This window comes from Astatotilapia calliptera, chromosome 15 (genome assembly GCF_900246225.1).
Source record: "Astatotilapia calliptera chromosome 15, fAstCal1.2, whole genome shotgun sequence".
In the NCBI taxonomy this organism is placed as follows: Eukaryota; Metazoa; Chordata; class Actinopteri; order Cichliformes; family Cichlidae; genus Astatotilapia; species Astatotilapia calliptera.
Genome location: NC_039316.1, coordinates 13,707,622 through 13,728,446, shown reverse-complemented (window position 1 = coordinate 13,728,446; position 20,825 = coordinate 13,707,622). Strand labels below are relative to the sequence as shown.

The window sequence follows — 20,825 nt, the reverse complement described above, 5'->3', positions numbered from 1 at the left end:
TGGGTGCCACTCCCATTACGCAAGAACAGAGGCTACAATTCACTTAAATTGGACAACAGAAGACTGGAAAAATGTTACATGGTCGGATCGGTCTCGATTTCTCCTGCTACTTTAGGAAGGTAAGGTCAGAATTTGGCGTAGACGATATAAAACCATGGTGGTTCTGTAATGGTGAAAAATTGGACAGAAGTTTTTGTAAAATATAAAAACTTCAGTCCAGGGTCTTTCTGCATTAATGTTTGTAAATTATTCCGCAAAAGTAGAATATACTGCAGTGGATTAGAAGTCCTTGAGTCGATCGCAGATGATGATAAGAGGTGTTTTAGTGTTACCACCATAGGATTTTCTGCTGTCGTAACACCAAACAAATACGTATTTCAACCAAGTTCGTTTAGGCTGTAACAGAAAACACTATGTGTCAAGTTTACTGCGTACTGTCTTACAGGGAGGCCTGTGAATTCATGTATTGCCGTTTCCTTTACAATAACCGAGGGCAAGACTGGCACAGAGAGTGACAAACGGTGGGTGGTAGTGACAAGCTGTTCGATTCTTTTGTATGTGCATGTAGGAAGACAAAGCAGAGTCTGACAATCAACCTGCAGCAACGGGACTAAGGGTTTGAAAAATGACAAACTGTCACACTCTGTTGAAGGCTTACCCCACATGGCTGGAAGATAAGCCCATCGACTTCATGGCTGACCTGGGATGTGAAACTGCCTTCTAGGAGCTGGAAATAAAAACAAGAAAAAAAGCCCAGTTTGAGTCAAGTAAAACAGATAAATGATAAGATTGACAACTGTCAGCTTTAGCTAAACTACAGGAAATTACATTGATTTATGAAGTTTTCTAAAGCTATAGAGCTTGCCAACACTTACCTAGCACTCTAAAAGCAATGAAGTATCGAGTTTCAGCATAACCGGAAGGCTTATATTTGGCAAATCACTCAGAGTTACAAGGACAAGCCTGATATGTTATTTTCTCCTTGTAGCCTTGAGACTAAGCACTAATCTTTTTTTGACTGATAATGCATCTCTGAGAGATCAATACAGATAACTTGACAGACTAGGTTAAGGACAAAAATAGCAAGAAATCATTAGGTCCCAGATGATGTGAAAGACAGTATTTCATCTCTTCTATGAACACCAACCACTGTAGCTGCTGCTAAGAAAAGGAGAACAATGGCACCATACTTGAGGAGGGATGCCCAGGGGAGACAGAGTTATTGTACAGCAAAAGCAAATTTTCTACATCATGAAGCACATCAACTGCCATGGCAACGACAGCAAGGATATTAGCATTTCTAAATTAATGCTGAATATACCAGCTGCATTGGGGAACATATGAGGAAATCTCCCAATTCAAGAGCAATTTAAATTGTTGTCCTGTTTTTCAAATAAATACTGTTACCCGTCTACAGTCGGTTGTAGTTTCTTAGACTGAACACTTCCAGAGCTGCAGTAAAAAACACAGTTTACCTATTAGATGACTCTTGGAAACATCAATGGAGGGTAATGAGGAGAAATGGGGAGAAGGACCACGGTTTCATTAAGTGTGGGTTTTAGTATCTAAGCATCAAAAACAAGGACTATCAGAGATATGCTCACTGGCTTCCACCTTGTGTTTGAAAGCCATTAGCCAATGAGTGTGAGGTTTCACAGTTAGACATGTCTCTTGTCATCAAATCACATTTCAAGATGGTGACGGAAAAAATCTCATCTCAAGGCTATTAAACTCAAAAAACTGGTGAATGATGTCACAGTAGCTACGTCCATCTTTTATATGGTCTATTGGTATGACTTAAAGATTTCCTGCATCAGCTTCCACTTTTCCATTGCCTGTCCATTAAGTGGCATAGAGAGATCTATTTATTACCCATAGCATAGTCAGTTGTTTCCCCTTTTAGTCAGCTGATGGAGGAATCCAAATGCTGTTTCAAACATATCTATGTAAAGCATAAAGAGGGAATAGCACACCTCTTCAACTACAGAGCAAGACAAATGGTCTTGATTCAGTCAGATATATCCTGAAAAGAGAAGCTGGGGTGAAGGTGAGTTGCAAAGAAGCTTGCAGTTTTTGTAGTTAAAGCAGATTCATGAGCTCACTCTGAATGAGATTTCTCAAGTGGATGCTTAGAAGGATTTCGGCTGATCCAACAACTGATCTGCTGAAATCCTGGCAGAACTTAACTTTTTTAATCCATAATACTCAAGCAAACTTTTGAAAAACTCAAAAACATAATTAATTTAATACCTATTAGGATGCCTTAGACGAAACATGTAATACTCTACTCTTGTTATTGCACAGTAAACGTGTATTTATTTCATAAACCTGCATATTCTGCAGTACAAATATAGTGCCTCATTGCAGGTTCACTATAAGCTATGTTCTCTTGTACTGCCTCCTTGTGTTTTTTTAATGTAGAGAATGGAAGCATACAACTCTGTAACTGTGAAAATTAAACAACTTTTAATTGCTTTAATCCAAACACTTTGTAAGCAGAGAAATAAAATGCCAAAAAAAAAAATCATGTTCAGTCAAGCATAAAAATGAAGACTGAGGCTTTTGTGTGGTTGACGGGGGGAGGTCAATGTGAAGAGGCCAGCCAGGGTTAGCCGAGTACTCCATCTTCAGTGATATTTGAAAATGTAAGAAACTGAAATGCAAGACCTTCAAACAAATGTTTCAAGAGTGAACAAGAGAAACGAGATGAAACTGCAATCGAGTGGCAAATCAACCTTCCACAAAAATAAAACTGTGCAAAGACTTTAATGTGATGTTGGGATGTTAGTGTCGTGCTCGCTGTGAAATATTGCCAATATAAAGTCAATGTTCACAGTGGCAGGAAGCGAAACCTACTAATGCTGCTGCTACTGCTGGGAAAGGGAGAAATCGATATAGAAACGTGTCATGTGGCATGGAAAATTCTGCCAGTTGTCAAACCTAATATATGATTGCACAGCTACACACTGCAGAACTGAATATAAGCATTTCAAGGGCCAAACACTAGCAGAAAATACAAAATCAGATGAGAAAGAGGGCTTGCAAAGCAAGAAATGTCACACTCTCTGTTGCAAAAATATGCACATATGAATGATCAGCTACGTGACTATTTATGAGAGGTGTGACTCATACAGATGAACCCACAGGGAATTCTTTGCAGTTCCTCTCAGTTCATCGTGGCCCACATCTTTGTGTCAGTATTGTATTTTAATTCACTGTGCTGGCCAAGAGCAAATGCATAAAAAATATGGAAACATCAGATGTTTTTTTAGGAACTATCTTAAAAAGGAATAATGAAATTGTAACATGATAAATCAGTCATTAAAAAAAAAACAACAACTCCAAAACAAAAAAAAAAAAAATCTGCGTTATCATTATCTGCTGTAGTTATGCTGGAGGAAGCTTCTTATGCTGTTTTTGCAAACCTTCACTGATCTTTGGCATTTGGTATGTTCATGCAGAGTGTAAATATATTTCGGCAAGCAGGAAATGGCTTTGGTCAATAAAACAGAAAGCAAATGCATTAGTGCACTGCAGTAGATATCAGGTATCATATCAAAGCCATCAAGATGTGCTACAGCAGAAAGCAATGCATTCTAGCCATGCAGAAAGGTACTGAAAGGTGGAACAGGGGTGACCTTTTATAATATATTCTATCATGTCTTTGCTGTAATGACAGACAATAAAGTGAGGTCATTAAACTTTAATTAACATTGCCTGCATACATCTCCACTTATTGTCCAGCCATGACATTTCAATAAGCAGCCATGAACATTGTAAAGTGCCTGCTGACTAGGAGATAGCAAAGTGTTCAGTAGATATGAAGACTGCCAACTATGATTAGAGCCAAGATGAGCTAACACACACTCGTAGTATAGGAGATGAGAGATTGTCATCTGTCCTGGTGCTGCTTGGAGACAAACCAAATTATAAGCTCAATCACAAATACAAGAAAGTGTGGAATGAGACAGCTAAATTTCCACTCAGCGCAGGGCTCAAAAAGCCTGTTAAAACCAGAAGACCATAGAATTCTTATATAGACGGTCTCTCCTGTTAAGGTCCCGCTGACCTGAGTATTTTGTCCAGCATTAGACCAACAGATTGAGCTGCTCTGTGATCTATGATGATATACTCTGCCACAAAAATTCTCTTTGAAGAGAGCAGATTCTGCTGTACAATACATCAGAAAAAATCTGCTGTGAAGACGGACACTTATTCACTTATTGCATCTTTAAAAAGAAATGGGGATACAAAGATACTGATATTAAGACACAAATATAGAAATTACCTGTTATACCACATGCATGGCACTATTTTTTCCTGTAATTTTTAAATAAAGACTTTCACCTTTTATTTACTGAAAGAAAAAATATTCATGGTGCCAAAACATTCTGACAGCCTTGTTATTAGAAGTTAAAGGTTAAAATAACATTATGCTTTATAATTAGTCTTTGTCCTTGAGGTGTTTCTTTTTCCACTGAACATCTGCAAAGCCAGTTTTATTTTTGTATTTATTTATTTTTACCTCTACTGCTCACATATTGCTACGATTCTTTCCACAGTGCTGCAACCAGCAGTTAGGACAGTGGAGTATGTAAAGCTCGAAGCAAAAACCTGCTTTCACACACTTGTGTGCACAGTAAAAATGAAAAGGGGACCCACTCATGGAAAAAAAAACCTCAAAACATTCCATTGCATTACTTGTGGTCAAAAGGCTCCACAGTCAAGTTTATCCATTTGGTAGCATAAAAAAAAATCTGACAGCTTCTATGAAATTTTACCAGCGCGGCAGGACTAGAGAGTGTGACTATTATCAATAGTTATCTTGCGGTTATCTATTCTTTTGTTCATCCACTGATCTCTGTCCTGCTGTTGTACCACTTGATTTACACAATAACTCATCACCTTTGCTGAAATGGTGATCTCAGTGATATGGATGCTATGGAAAATGGTGTGATCCTTGGGTCATTTGCAGCATAAAGCGTGTAGCAGCATTCAGTTCTTCTTCAAAGATGATGAATTTGCATTCAAATAGCATGTCTATTATACCACTAGAGGAGTTCCACAAAATACTTTTTCGTTTTTCAGACGATGTGTTCCAGGAAAGTAAGAGAAGTCATTAGCCTTAGAGGGGCGCAGATGCATTTATCTAAAGCAACGGCAAAGTGTTCACTCCCTGCCATATCTGCAAAGAAAGTGGAGCAACATCAGTGCTCTCCAGAATGATGAATGAGTCACAGCAGATCACACAAAGCTTGACAACCATGCTGACATGGAGAAGGCAGGTAGCCAAACTAAAAAGAAATGGTGTCTTTATGAAGGAATGGCACGTAGGCGGTAAGATCTGGGAGTTCCATTTCAGTTCTCTTGCCATCTTAACACACCCACCCACCACCTTCGGCAAGCACAGTGAACCCTGGATGGAGTGATGAGCAGAAAAGAAGACTTCCACTCACACGTACTCCTACAGTAAGGAAGTTCCTTGGAGTGATAATGCAGAGAGGGGGCAGCGACCCTGCTTTTATGGTTAAACCTCTTTAGGAAGGAAACACAGAGCTGAGCCTGGGACAAGTAGGTTAAGGTGAATAGCAAAGCCCCATTAAGAGATCAGGACTTTATCGTAGACTCCACGGCAGAGACAGGACAACGAAGACGCTCGGGGAGATAAATCAGTAATATACAGAGCACTTTTTCTCAGGTTGAGAGAGACTGAATGACAGAGTGATGGAAGTCAGACCAATTTCTTCACCAGTGTTTCACGTTCGAGCTCATTTCACAAAGGGACACAGTGATGAATGATATCCAGCAAATACTGATAGGATTGAAATGACATGAAGTATGCTACTCTGCTTCCCTCTTTTTCTTACGGTGATTCGTCTTTAACAGAGTAAAAGGAATATTTTATATAAGCAAAGGACACAGGAGAACGTCATTTCAGGTTATCTGAATATATACAGATTCAGTAAAATAAAATAAAATAAAAATGCCATAATGGTCAGAACATAGATATTTATTGGAAGCTATACACTCACCAGTCGAAACAGTAAAACCACTCCCAGGTGAAGAGAATAACACTGCTCTCTGGTGAAGAATGCAATGCTTTGCTGAGAATCCTTCAGTCCTGGCAGACCAACCGTGACTATGACACTGCCAGAGAGCAACAACATGCCGCAGCAGGACATTAGGCCCTACCACACTTCAAAAATGGCTCGGGAACGAGCTGAGAAACACAACAGTGAGCCTTAAGCAGGAACAAGCAGGAGGCCTCACCCTGAAGCCCAAGGCATCTAAAGGACACACTGTAAATATCCCAGTGTAAAACCACACAGGACACCACGCAGGTCCTCTGTCAATGCCTTGATGGACTAGAACGTTTTCGGGAGCACAGAGATTATGTCAGTGAGCTCATTTCAGTTCACCAGAACTGAAATTCAACTAATATTTTTCATGAATAACTTAATAATAATTTGTTGTGAAAAGTATACACATAAATTATACGTTTTTTATAATTTCAGATAAGTTGTTTGCTTTGACCAACACTCCAAAGCATTTAGAGATACTCAATACCTCATGATACATAAAAAAATAAAAGCAGCTGATTTTAGGAGGGAAAATACACTAAAAGACTACTGGGCATTTGCCCTTTGGGAATGCGGATACTGTAAGTGTTGCAGATTGCTTTTGTTTCGATCTACTGATCATTTTAGCTCTAGTGACAGCTGTTGACAGCCAGCTAGGTAATGGCCCTGACGCTCTGATGACTTGATGCACAAGGAGAAAAATGAGAGTGACAGAGAAATAAATGTGCAAATGCCACCAGTCAACCGAGAAGAACAAACAAATTTATCAAATACATTTGGAGTTTGATATCGGACCGTTTCGACCTGTGTCGCCATAATTTCTCATCCATTTAACTGCAGTAAAGTCAGATTCACCTTCAAAAACAAACTGAAAATGAAGGCTTCGTAAAAGTTGTGAAATTGCTTTTCTTTGGGGATTTTTTGGTCTAAAAAACCTGGAATCACTACTGTGGTAAAGATTTTAACAGTTTTCTCTTATTACTCTTATTTAATCCAGTTGTCTTCTCCAGTCTGCACCATTTTTAGCTTTTCTGCTGCTTCCACAAAATATCCCATTGGTCAAAATTACAGCTGTGATCTAGAAGATGACTTTGAATGACCCATCCCCATGTGGTTAAGAATGACAGACTGTATTAGGCTGAACTACAAATGCTTGTGTGAAATACCAAGTAAAATGAAACTGACAAAAGGTAAAAACATTTTCTGTGCATTTCTACTAAAAGTCAAAATGCCGTGCAGTCCTACCAAGATGAAATAAACCAGGAGGCATTAAAGGTGTACTGAACTCTTACTATTCAATTTCTAAAAACAAACAAACAAATGAATTGATGTTTCCACTGCGAAAGTTGCAAGTGACCAAACAGAGCTACGTGTGAAAATATTTATAAGGAATCTGTCCCAGAATGTTTGTAATGAAGTAATGAAGAATATCTACAGTGACATTTTATAAAGAGTAGAAATGGGATAATGTATGCAAAATGCATCTTATGGTGTGTTTTTATAGAAATGATCCAAGCATTCAGGACAATGCAGCTCATTCTTATTAAAGTAACACTGGCTTATTTTTTGTGCAATATAACAATCTCTTCCTCACCACAGCTGGACTGTTATTAAGCACTTTCGTTTCCTAAAGCCTTTGTATTTTCCTTCAGCCTGCTCATCCTCTTTACTCTAAGGAGGTCTAGGTGCGGGGGCTGAATCAAAGGTGGAAAGGATGGATTGATATTCCAGCCATACTGTGGGGCTGTTGCTGGAGGAACCTTTCAACTAGAGCTGGGCGATATATCGAGTTTTTAAAAAATATCGATATATTTTTATACGAGATATAAGATGTGACAATATCCTTTATATCGATATAGTCTATGTTACGTTATAATTATACTTGTGGAGCCGCAGGTTTGCCTCTCTTTCGTCCACTTTCGTCTTTACGCAATGTTACTCGGCCTCGCCTCTCCTTCACTGAACACAACTCCTCGTCCCCCATCGCTTCACCTGCAGGAAGCGACAAGATGGACACGGCAAATCTCCATTAACGAGTTACTGCGCATCGCCCCGTGCGTGGGGCTGGACGGCGTCAACGTGTTAGCTAGCTAACCACGCTAACGAGCTAACCACGCTAACGCCATGCAGCCCAGAGGTGCTGCACGGACTAAAATCCTTTCATTTTCTCAAAAGTTGACAGCGCGCCTTATGTATGAATTCTGGTTGTGCTTGATGGCCGCGAACCGATTTTATGTGGAACACGGCGCTCAGCAATCTGTCAAAAAATGTTTTAGTACGACTTTAGTAAGCTACGGAGCTGCACCGCTTGATGGATTGTCGGAGCATTACGACTGAGCCTCGCGGAGTGATACGTACTGTGCTTCAACGTAATATTACCCTACTGTGTATAAGGACTATAAATGGCACCTGTTAAGAGACGCGGTTGCGAAGCGGATTTCAAACTCCAGGCTGTCAGTCACGCAGTACAAGTTGGGAACAGAGCAGCTGTGAAATCTGTCTTTGTTATTGTGCTCAGCATCTTTTAGTTTACATTTTGACTGCACAATTGTGAGCTTTTTGTTATGCACAAAAACAACATTGTTTTCTTTTATTTATGGAGCATTAGTATTTAATAAATGCTCATAATTTATTTTTGAGTAAATTTTATGTACATCTGCTCTATGTTAATAAAAGTGCCTGTGTGACATCTGGGACACAGCTTTGACTAAGAACTCTCTTTTTGTTCTTACTTTATGGCTTTAAAAAAATATATCGAGATATATATCTTATATCGCCATCCAGCTAAAAAATATCGAGATATGAATTTTGGGTCATATCGCCCAGCCCTACTTTCAACCCTAATGTGAATGGTTCTATAAAGGCTGTGTGCAGTTGCCTATTAGATGAAAAGCCCACATCAGAGTGTGCAAGGCAGCTAAACCACTGGCTGGCCTGGAGTTAAACATGGTTATCCAGTCTTGAAAATGTCAGTGTCTTTAAAAAAAAAGAAAATTGATTGTATTTGATTTGACACTTCCAGAAAAAACTCAATTATTAACACTTAGACGATTAAACTAGAAGAGGCCAAAGATGATGAAAAATCACAAGGGCGCAGCGTGAAATTAAAATGTGTTATGAGGGGAATTTGGTTTAACCGGACAGGTGTCTTGATGACTGATGGACATGGTCCAACATTTCTAGCCACAAAATTGGAAAAAGTTTTTACAAGATCATGAAAAACTTTCAGCATAATAATGAATAATATTAAGTCTGGTTCAGTAACCCTATTGACTAAAGAATTATTAACGCAGAGCTTCATTAACACCTCTCTGATAGTGTTATTTCTGCATTGGACTGAATTCTATTTTAGAGATATAGGTAACTGTATTTACTGGGCTTTCTTTGTGAGGACATCTGTAAAATATAGATAACTAATTAAGCAAACTCTGTGAGTCATTATTAAAAAAAGCCACCAGGTATTGTTGATGGTTAGGTAATGCAATACTTGCATATTGATCAATGACTGGTCAAGAGGTAAAAGGGTATGGAGTGGGTCTAAAGACTGGGTTACAACCAAAAAAAAAAAAAAAAAAAAAAATTACAAGTTGGTACAAGCAGTGGAAACCTTTGCAAAGAGACAGTAAAAATGACAATATTTGAGCAATATCAATATTTTGGGCATTAATTAAGTGATCATAGGAAAGAGATGGGACTTTAGCCAGTCCAAGTCTGTGCTGAAGCTACACCACTGCCAGTTAGACGCATTACCGGTCTGCCTCCAAGACAGGAAAGATAAACTGACTACTGCAAACGCACAGCAGTGCTGAACACAGCCCACATACTCAGACACATTCATACAGACAGCAGACAGAGTGTCAGTGTGAAAAGGCAATGACCAGGAGGCAGCCTTTTACTGGGCTCCGATAGCATGCTGTGCTGTCAGTAAGAGAAGAGAGTGTGATGGTTTTGGAGTTGGCTGCATATCTGAAAGGTAAAAGATCGGACTTTGTGTAGAAGAGTTCAAAGGAGTTACATGTCAGGATTTAGATGTGGTTATACTATTACTGACCTTAAACTTTGATATTAAACAAAAACCTTGAATAGCAAAGGCATACTCCAAAGCATTAAAAAAAACAACTAACTTTTAGCAGAAAAAGGTTGATTTAAGTAACTGCTCACTTTATTTGACAGTTGAGTGTGTAGACTAGAGACAATCAAACCCAGGCCATTGGTAATGGCACATCTCGTATGTCCCTAACAATCACGCATACAGCTCACACTGGCAAATAATCCTCGTTAACCAAAAAGTCATTCCATTTGTGTGTTTGTCCAATGACTAGACAACTAAAAGTCTAAAAGAAAAAGGGAGGCTTACTTGTCAGATAAAATGAAACTATTCTAATCAATTAAAATATTTGCAGATGACCTTTTCTTCTGTTTACTAATTGGATCATTAATTGAGTAAATTTCTTGCTTCACACTGGAGCATAAATATTTTAGACTACCCTTCTTGTTTAGGAAAAACAACTGCACTTGCTTTCTATGTGTAATTGGGCTGTGGAGAAAATGTATATGCATCAACAGAATGGATACAATTCAACCTTTTAATACTAACAAATGTAGCAGTACTAACCTTATACTAAATAATGTATATTTTGCTCCTGGAAAATTACGAAGTATGTGAATGCACCACACTCAAAATGTGTCTGCAAAAACTCTGTAACAGAGACCTGTAAAAATGCCTCTATAAGGGATGAGAGTGAACTTGGTAAAAACTAATGATGCATGATATTCCCAGGAAACTTCCAAAGGCCTGAATTACTAGAAATTACCACGAAATTTCTCTGGTTGATTACCTACATGAAGACAATATGTCTATATATTTTTTTAAGTTTATAAAAATTTTATGTGGCAGTTTGCATACATATAACACATATGTTGTATACATATCAAACACAGGTGAGTAGTAATAATGTATTTGGGGCAGTTTCTTTTAGTTAGTTTTAAAACACGTTATGGAGGCATTTCAAAACAGACAGGTACACGTGTGAGAGTTTTAAATGAACAGGCACCGTCTATTGGCTGCTTCTCATCTCCTGTTGATTATCACTCATGTATTACATAAGCAATTTAAACAAGACTTTATTGATATTTACCTTTATGTAGGTCCTTCTTCTGAAACAGATGCATTTAATAGGATCATGTTTTGGAAAGAGGGTGAAAAACATTCTCTATACAGATACACAGTGTGACATTTTGTAGTCCATAGGGCCTCACAGGAATCTATACTGTGTCTGTAATAATTTCACCTTTCAGGTTCAAGCCAGCCAGCAGCTGCCATGGGAAATGTCAACTTGGAGCTTGAAGCTTAGATGCTGTTTCCATGGTTATGTTCAAAAACATTTTTTCCTCTTTTGTAAAACGAAATAATGCAATAGCTGCAGTATCACTCAGGTTTTTATGTCCTTGTACAAATTAAAAAATAATAATAACACAATTTTGACTTTAAAATTCACAGCACAGAAATGATTAAAAATTATATTTAAAAAAAAAATCAGTTTAACATAATAGAAGTTGTGCTGCTGGCTTTTTATTAGGATGGATGGGGACAAGGACACCCTGAAACGACCATGGTTTAAAAAGAAGAAGAAACCAGCAGCCTAAAAGCAGAGTAGCAAAATGCAAGGACACCTGCTGACCTGACCCAGAGGACACGTGTTTCGTCATCCGCCCTGAGCCTGGAAGGAGGAAGGAGAGCAGGCAAGCAGAACAAATAAAAGAATGTGCCTCACTTGATTTTGCTACATATTTAGCTGCTTTCCCGTTAGTGAATCCGACCTTTACTGTATAGATATGCCATGCATCATCAGCTCTTGCATAATGTCTTGGAGGCTTTGAAGAAAACTAAAAAATCTCAAAGCAACTGAGGTAAACAAACATTAGTCATCCAGTCCATGTTGTGTGTTCTTCCACGCAGCATAAGCCCTTATACAACAGTCAACATGTTTCCCTATGAGTGGGTGCAGCAGCAGGCACAGCAGCAAGAGAGAGAGTGAGGACGCAGGTTATGAAGTGCAGCTTGTTCTTGAACCTAACCGTGGAGGATGTATTACCATGGCCTTAGGTGCAGGCTGACACTTTTTCCTTCTTTTTTTTTGCAGTGCATTTCATAAAGTAGGTGGGACATGCAGCTGAGCCGTTAGAGTTCCCCCAGCCTCAAATTAGATAATTTTCTGGCCTTAATTAGGACGAATAAATCTTGTAGATATGAAGGTCAATAATGTAGATTTGATCTTACTAGCTTGCCCATTATCCAGTATGTTGGGTAGATCACCACAGAGGAACTTTTATATTAAGCTGTGATAAAAGCGTGTTTGTGTTGTTGTTGTTTTTTTAAACCAAGTTAAAACACCCACATGAAGGAGGTAAAAAAAGATGGAAACCTGAGTGCTTGCTTCTTCAGCACCAACAGCTGGAGACTCGACTGACAGAGGTGTGAGGTCAGGGAGCAACGGGAAACCAGCCGACTGACAGCCTTCAGCTAATGAGACATGCTGTTCCGGAGGCGTTACTTTCCTCCGGCCCCACCACAGTATACCTGCTCCGACTGACAAACATGAACTCTGACTCATGAGTCAGGGAAATGCAACAAGAGCACCATGAAGGGAGGACGTTTACATGAAATCAAGAACCATTAATACTGAGGAATGGGAGCCGGGAAAGAATAAAAAGGCTTCTCATCACATTTTGGCCATCGGCCATCTGAAAGTGTAACTTTGGCCTTCTGACCATGAACTAGTTTTATTTAACAAGAGAAATGTTGGTGTAGCTTGCTTCAGTCTCGCACATCTGCAGCACTACCATCGGGGATTAACTTTTTCCAACTGAATTTTGAAAGTGCTTCCATTTAGTTAAAACCTTACGTAGAAACTCTGTCTCCTTCTGGCTTTGCAGAGATAAATTCCCGGTATAATTTAAAACATGCACGCGTTTCAGTTTGCCTTTTTCACAGCCTAAAGTATAAAGCAGACAACTCAAATGATGTTAGGTTAAACTCTCAGCACAGATTCTGCAGCTGCTTATCAGGTGTAGGCAGCCTCAAGGCCATATGTCACCAACTGCTGACAATCAGTGCACTACTAATTTATACTCACTGACCATTTAATAGGAATACCAGTGAAATCTAAAGCAAAGCACAATGTTGCCAACAAGGGAAACTATTCGGGCCACTTGGACAACATGAACTGCACACAAACTAACAGATATTCTAAGCGACTATTCTGAATACTTTCGGTCCAACTTTTCAACTTATTTTGTCATCAGGAAACTGCAGGAGAAAAGCAGCCATCACAGCAGCACACAAACAAAAAGTAACCAAACAAAACTGCCTTCATTCAAAATCTACCCCTAGTGATTTTATAGAGCATTTGCCCTAAAATCTATTTCACTTTTCTACTTACATTTTAAAGGGAAGTCGATTTCATTGCTTTTTTTTTTAATATTCAGCATGCTACTCTAAACCTTAATCTCGCCCAGTGTGATTAGGTTAGTGCTCTGTGAAAAGATTGCAATCTCACAAAAAAAAGTATCCAGATAACCATTTTTCAGGTCTCTATCCAAATTCAATCTCAGTTAGAAAAAAAAAAAAAGGTGTTTCAAGATGACATTGAGTTCAGCTAAGAAAGTTGGTTCTTCTTTCCCCATTTCATGACTTTCTAGTTTCCAGGGAGAAGATGCTAGCTGTGTTGGAGATATCGGTATTTTGTAGGGGTGGGGGGAAAAAAATCGATACTGTGTAGTATCGTGATATTTTGTTTGCTAATAATGTATCGATACAGGGACAGCAGAAATCGATATTTTGTTACCAAAAAAGTTTTTGTGGACTGGAACATGCTGACTTCAGAGTAGGGCTGGGTATCGTCACTGATTTCTAGAATCGATTCAATTCCGATTCACAAGGTCCCAAATCGATTCGATCCACGATTCGATTTAATTCGATTCGATTCGATTTAAATCTGGGAAATTTTGACAGTCAGAAGTATAATTCAGATCAGAACATTTACATATTTTTGTATCTATAAAAAGGAAGCTGACACTCGCAAGACTTTATCCAAGGTGTGAGCATCACAGCAGATGCCTTTGTGTCAAAGTAGCTGAAGATAAAACACAGAAAAACATGAAGGTGATTTTCCTGGCCTGGGATTTTATAAAAATATTCTGCAGTACATCAAAAACGAAAGAAAACCATTAATTAATGAACATTACCTCTGACGTTACAGCGGTTTTATTAGACACACGGCTAAGCATTTTGCATTTTGAATAATATTAAAAAGTTTAAATTTGTTCAGTATTGAACAGCAGAAATGAGGCTTTCTTTTCGGAAGAATGTAAAAGGGAAAAAAACAGCGGCCGACAGCCTGTAAACAACAGTAGACTTGTGCGTAACAAGCAAGCGAATAATGAAGAAAGCGAAACTGTTCGAGAGAGAGAGAGAGAGGGGGGGGGGGGAGAGGGAGGGAGAGAGCTGCGCATCACAATGGAAGCAAAACAGTAAAAGAGTGAATTCATGACGATGTTTATGTGAAGCGTTTGGATCTTCTTTTGCTGCTGGTTCGGTCAATATTGTTTGGAGAGAGATCAAACTAACAGCTTTAGAATCAGCGCATAAAGGGCGTGAACACAAAGCGCGGACCCGGATCAGCGAGCTGTCGGCTTTCAGCCCCGACTGTGAGAAAGGCGACATCTAACTGATTCTGATCCGCAGGTCGCGCTGTGTGTTTAAGTCTATGTGCAGAATCCCTGTACCTGCTCTCATTTACTGTTTGGTGGTTCTTGAAATTTTGTGAGATGTCACCAGAGATTCTGGCATTTCGGACAAAATAAATTTATATTAAAAAATCGATTCAGGATTTTAATGAATCGATTTTACGTTATCCAAGCCAGAATCGATTTTAATCGATGAATCGATTATAAAAACCCACCCCTACTTCAGAGCATGTTGATCAGCTCCTTTTTCTGAGCAAGAATCCTGACATTCCTTCACTGTCCAAATGTGTTTAACTTTTTTTTTGGCAGCAATAAACATGACAGTTTACTTATTTTAATTTAAGACATGTTTTGTTTTAATTAAGTTTAAAACTTTTTTATTTAATGTAAAATTATATTTTGTTTTAATTTACTTTCAAATTCTTCAGTTGCTGAATGGGCTGCATAGTTTTCATAAATTGCGAAAGTTCAGAATAGCTATAATTGCACCAGATGGTTGCATTCAGTTAAGTTGGACTAGACTGTAATACAAACCGTCCAGTTTGTCAACAATAAAACTGAAATGAGAGAAAGACTGAGTGTGAGACTTTGATATTAGATAAAATGAATATTGATAAAGTTTACCTTTATGTACAGAATCTGAATATCGCAAAATATTTTTTAAAAATAGCAATAATATCGTATCGTGGGATGTATGGCGATTCCCACCTCTGGTACTTTGTAGGGGATCTTTATTCATCTTAGGCCTAAAATAGGATACATGACGGTGAGATATTAGAAACTCTATAAAAAGGGCACAGCGAAACCTAGACCTTCTAATATCCTTTTTTAATGTTAAGGTTACTAAACTGTGACTTAATTGAATCTGAATACACCTTGAACCACATTTAATTACTGCACGCTTTACAAAAGGCCTCACTGCATGATTGCTTTTAAAAAATGAATAAAAAAACAGAAATTTAAAGAAGAAAAGCCCGTTTAAATTTATTCCTAATTTAAAGAGCAATTAATTGAGTTGAACAGATGTAACTTGTTTCTCTTTCTTCCCCTCACAGACAGACCTTTCCACCAGAAGACATCTGCTCATATGCTCACAACAGCAACTCATTTTCATGTTATTCATTAAAATAAAACAAATTCTGCATTCTTTTGCCTACTAAAAACATGGATTTTAGTAGCTTAAAAAAAATGAAATAATTTTCTTGAATTCTTCTACACTTTTTTTTATTATTGAATTTTCAGCAACGGGCTTTCTGAGGGTTTTTCAAAGCCTTTCTTTGGACATTGGCTGTTTGTCTTTTGTTTTAGTTGTTTGTTAAGCCCCTTAACACTGACTAGGGCTGAACGATATATCGCATTTGCGATAATATCGCGACATGATCAAGTGCAATTTTCTAACCGCAAAGGCTGCGATTATACTCTGGACATGTCCAAATTCATGGGCTGCATCCTCCTGAGGCCGCATTTGTAGACCGATTACGTCACAGCGACGCGCCGAAGGCTGTCCAAATTACTACCATATCCCAGAATTCATAGCGCGGCCCAGCCAAACTCCAGTTTCCAGCAATGGCGGCCGCTACTAAGTTTTAAAATTACTCATACTAATCTTTCTGGGTCACAAAATAAACTTTTAACATATTTTCAGGCGAGAAAGTAGTTGTGTAAACATCAAATATCTGCTCGGTTTATCAAGATATCCCATATTTGCAAAAGTGCTTCGACGTTTTCAGAGGCGTCTGCTACCCACCAGCTCGACAGCTAGCCGGGAGCTCGAGGGTTACTGATGCGGCCGAGAACGGCACAACTCCCGGCACATCATTTTCAGATCACCGCGGAGTTTCGCTGCTCGGGTTAAACGTAATATATAAGTCACTTAGACAACCTAAAAATGTTATTGTTGGGCTTTTTTCAGTGTTTTGTTTGTTCGTGAGTAAATCGGTTTGGCTGAGATTAAAGTTATTAGATTAGATAAAATAAAACTTTATTAATCCCCCGGGTGGGTTCCTCCTTGGTTTTCACACAGCTGACTAAACGTCAAACAGAAAACTTATTAAACAGAAGTATGAGACAGTCGAGAATTTACACCAGTGTCTGGTTATATTTTAGATAGCAAGAAGCAGACGGCCGAGTTTATTAAACTCCACCGAGACAGCGGTGACGCTAATCAGAACTAGACCGTCCAATTTCACGCCTTTAAATTTTAAAGGCGTGTTTGTGTGTGTGTTTATACAATTGCTATTATGTTTGCACTTTATGTGTAATGTTACTGACTGCAGAGATCAGTAAGATGTGTGTATTTTTTATTTATTAGTTTTATTTATTTAATATTATTTTTTAATTGAATGACTGTCTAGTAGTTCACAGATGTCGAAAAACTGAGTGTGGTAAAGCCACTGATTTTGTTTATGTATATTTCTGCAATCTGCACATTGTACTGACTTTCATTTTAATGTTTACACCAGGGTTCCTTGTCAGCACTTTATGCTCAGATGTTTGTAAGCTAAAAATAAACTATTGTGTATGTTCAAATATACTGTTGTGATTGAAGAAGTTAAATAAAAATGTCAGTCATCAATTCATGCATAACCTCATGTCATCATAACAGAGGTCTGTCTTCCAGGAAAGAACAGTTTAAAATTAATGTAATATAGTATTGGCCATACTATATGATGTATTGCTTGTCTTTGTTTAATAATACAGAAGACAAAGACCTTAAAAAATAATCGCATATCGCATCGCAATCGCAATATTGGGGCAAAAAAAATCGCAATTAGATTATTTTCCATAATCGTTCAGCCCTAACACTGACCTATGAACCATTCAGGCATAACAAAAAAAAGAAAAAACATCTTTAAGGAATGAACCCGGACTGTAACTAGACATAATAGACAGCTTGGCAAAGAGACAAGTTAAGTTGCGTCTTTAGACACTGTGTTACTAGTATTGTTCTTGTTCTTCTTCAGAGCACTGTGCATGTGTGGATATATATTTCTGATTGGTGCTCAACCACACAATACCTTCTGTTGACGCCCATACCTGCCAAAAATAACCACCAAATTTTTGCTAGGTTTCAGGACTAATAAGCTCCAATTTTTTAAGAGTTCATCATCAAGGTCAAAAACCACCTGTTTGAAAAAGTTCTGTCACACACCAAAAAGTTAATAAAACTTAGACTTGAGTTTTATGATTAGTTCACTCTTAAGGGAAACTTGCCAGCTTCCAGTGGGCTGAGACTGTAACACTCTTTTCTGTAATCCAGGAGGGAATATGAATTTCTACCTTGTAAACTGATCATCTGTGGAAATTGCCAATACTCTTAAACTCTGCAAGCAAGAAAATGACCAGACATTCCAGTCTTGACTTGATGTCTAATGCCACGAAGGGAAGATTTCTGCCGAATACATTCTCAGTCCAATTACCAGAGAATTTTTTTAATGTATTGAGAATAATGTGCATTTTTGTTTTTATTGTGAAACATCAGCCATCCCAAAATGATATTTAGAATATTGTACAAGTGCACAGATCAAACTAATTTACTTGTGAACATTTATTAGTAAGTTGAGATAAGAGCATATTTGACAGTTAGTTAAAGATTTCATCATAACAACCAGGAGAAAACTGCAGCATTTAAACATCGAGCAATATCACAATAAATATTAGCCGTGACTGAATTTCAATTAAAAAAAAATTATATCACAATTTTTAAAAACCCGAAAACGAATACTATTAGTTTATGAAGATATTTAAAATTATAATTCGATATTTTATTTTGCTGTATTCAATGATGAAAAAACAAATTACACACAATTTATTTTCACAAGCTTTGTAATTTATGATAATTGTAATTGAAGGGCCTGATTTATATCAGATTCATGTAAGAAAATCTAATTTGGCCACAGTTTTTCTTCAACTAATGAAGAAGCAGTGTGCATCACATCAAACTAAATTAAACATGCCATGAATACAATTAATTGTAGAGCAAGATCAGAATTATTGGCTACTGTCAGCCAAGTCCACTCAATCCTCATAAGAGGGAAATTCCAAAAATATATTATCTGGTTGCCCCGATGGACAAATTCTGTAAAACTAAAAGGGTTCTTTGTAAGATAATTGGAAAAGTGGAGGAAGCAAAAAGAATAAATGTTCCCAATTGGTGGGGAAATGGCGACATGAATGTGTAAGTGTGCGAGATAAAAAACAGGAGCCTAGCAACAGACAAAAGCTATCATACAACTCCAGCCTGTGACTGAAATATCCCCAAAATGGAATTTCTGGTTGATATGCCATGAAGTAGATGGTTGTGCTGCTATGAATTAATGAGACAGATTCCAGCTTCTCCCTCTTAATGTCCCATACAACAGAGATATGCCTGTATGGGGAGCAGATGGCCAGTGAAAAAACACAATAGAGCAGTCAGAAACCAGACAGCTCTGACTTCATTTCGAGAAAATCTCGATCAGCATGAACCCCAAAGCTCGCAGAGGTTATGCCTTACAAAGTGTCTTAGAAAAGACGATAGCAAAGGGTTAGACCAGAGGTAACGCAACCATTCATACTAGGAATTTTGCACAAAAGCAGAAAAACACCAAGATATCAATGTTGGCAGAAGAAGAAGTGGAAAAAGCAGAAGAAATGTCAAAAACTTCACCCCCTCCAAACACTTTGATCGTCGCCGAATATGGAGCGCCAACATTCCCAACTGATCTTTGTCCGAGCAAAACATGAAACTAATTGTGCTCTGACCTCCCACAGACCTGATTGTAGGGTACAAGAGCAGGCCTTTGAGAGAGGCTTAACATCTTTTGAGAGAAATAAAGTCACTGCCATTTGCAGCCTATGAACAGCACAGTACTCTAACCTGGGCCATGAAGATGTACGACAGGACAAAAGCATAAAAACATCATCCAAAATAGACAGTAAATATATCTGAGTAAACATAGAAATGTATTTTATGTTTATTCATGGTATTAATGTGCTAATTAAAGCAATGCTAGGAGACGACCACTCCAAAATGTTATAAAGTGAGGTTTCGTTTTTTTCCTCCTAGTCAGAGTTTGCAACACCAGCAGTGTATTGTTACGCTTACAGCTACCACACACCTGAGACCTATTATGATCCATCCCAGCCTAGGTAGCTGTGAGTTCCCTCCCTTAGGCCCAACCTCAAGAGGGCGCCTGCTTCCTTCTATGAGACTGGGCTTGCTATAAGAAGTTGGTGTATTGATGTGTTTCAGCTGCTCTTGGTCTGCCCCCACCAGCTCAGACCAATTTGCTCATGAATTACTGTTGCCCTGGAAAACAACGTCTAGGGATATAACTGGGACACAACTAGCTCAACAAATTCATTTTAGGAAACAATATGTGAGGAATTTGGGTCGTCTGTGTTTCTTTGTTTGAAAAGCTGGATTTTGCTTCAACTGGGCGCCATCTGTGTAAGAAATGGAGAGGGAAATGGACTGGAAAGGGAAAAGAGCACCGTTGATTACAATACCTTGCGTGAAGCATGAATGTCATAGAAGGGCTTTTGTCGGACACTGTAGGGCTCCTTGGTCTTGTCAATCTGTCCAGTCTTCATCTTTTCGTTCCTGGGAGAAATTATTTCCTTTTCTATGCATAACAGCCGGATATTGAAATCACACTGGCCAACAGGCTGTCCCTGAAACACAAAACAAAATCAGTTATTCAACTCTACCCTCTTGCAAACATTCACAGGTTATTCTATGCTTGGCTATTCACAAACAAGAACAATTAACATCTATACGAATGCGGCAGTATTTATTTGGACTTGGATTTAACTTTGCAGTAGTTCCAAGGCTAGATTAGCGCATACATTTTAAAATGCATTTCTTTTGTGAAAACATATTACAGATATGTCAAGATTACTGAACTGCCAGTTTTGTTACCATGGCAACACTGGTAATTTTACTTTTCGTGGGGTTGAGGACTAGGACTTTTGTACATCTGAACAAGGCAGGCATTTTCAAAAGGGGAACAAAAA

General features: G+C 38.3%; 1 protein-coding gene across 1 annotated transcript in view; it reads right to left on the bottom strand.

The window, feature by feature from the left end:
• Window positions 1-20,825, bottom strand: part of rngtt (RNA guanylyltransferase and 5'-phosphatase) — a 117,999-nt gene that overhangs the window by 46,840 nt on the left and 50,334 nt on the right. Inside the window, exons 11-12 of the mRNA XM_026143578.1 lie at window positions 20,319-20,483; window positions 659-727 (exon numbers count right to left, since the gene is read on the bottom strand). Coding sequence (XP_025999363.1) covers window positions 659-727; window positions 20,319-20,483 — 234 coding nt within the window. The remainder of the gene's footprint in view (window positions 1-658; window positions 728-20,318; window positions 20,484-20,825) is intronic.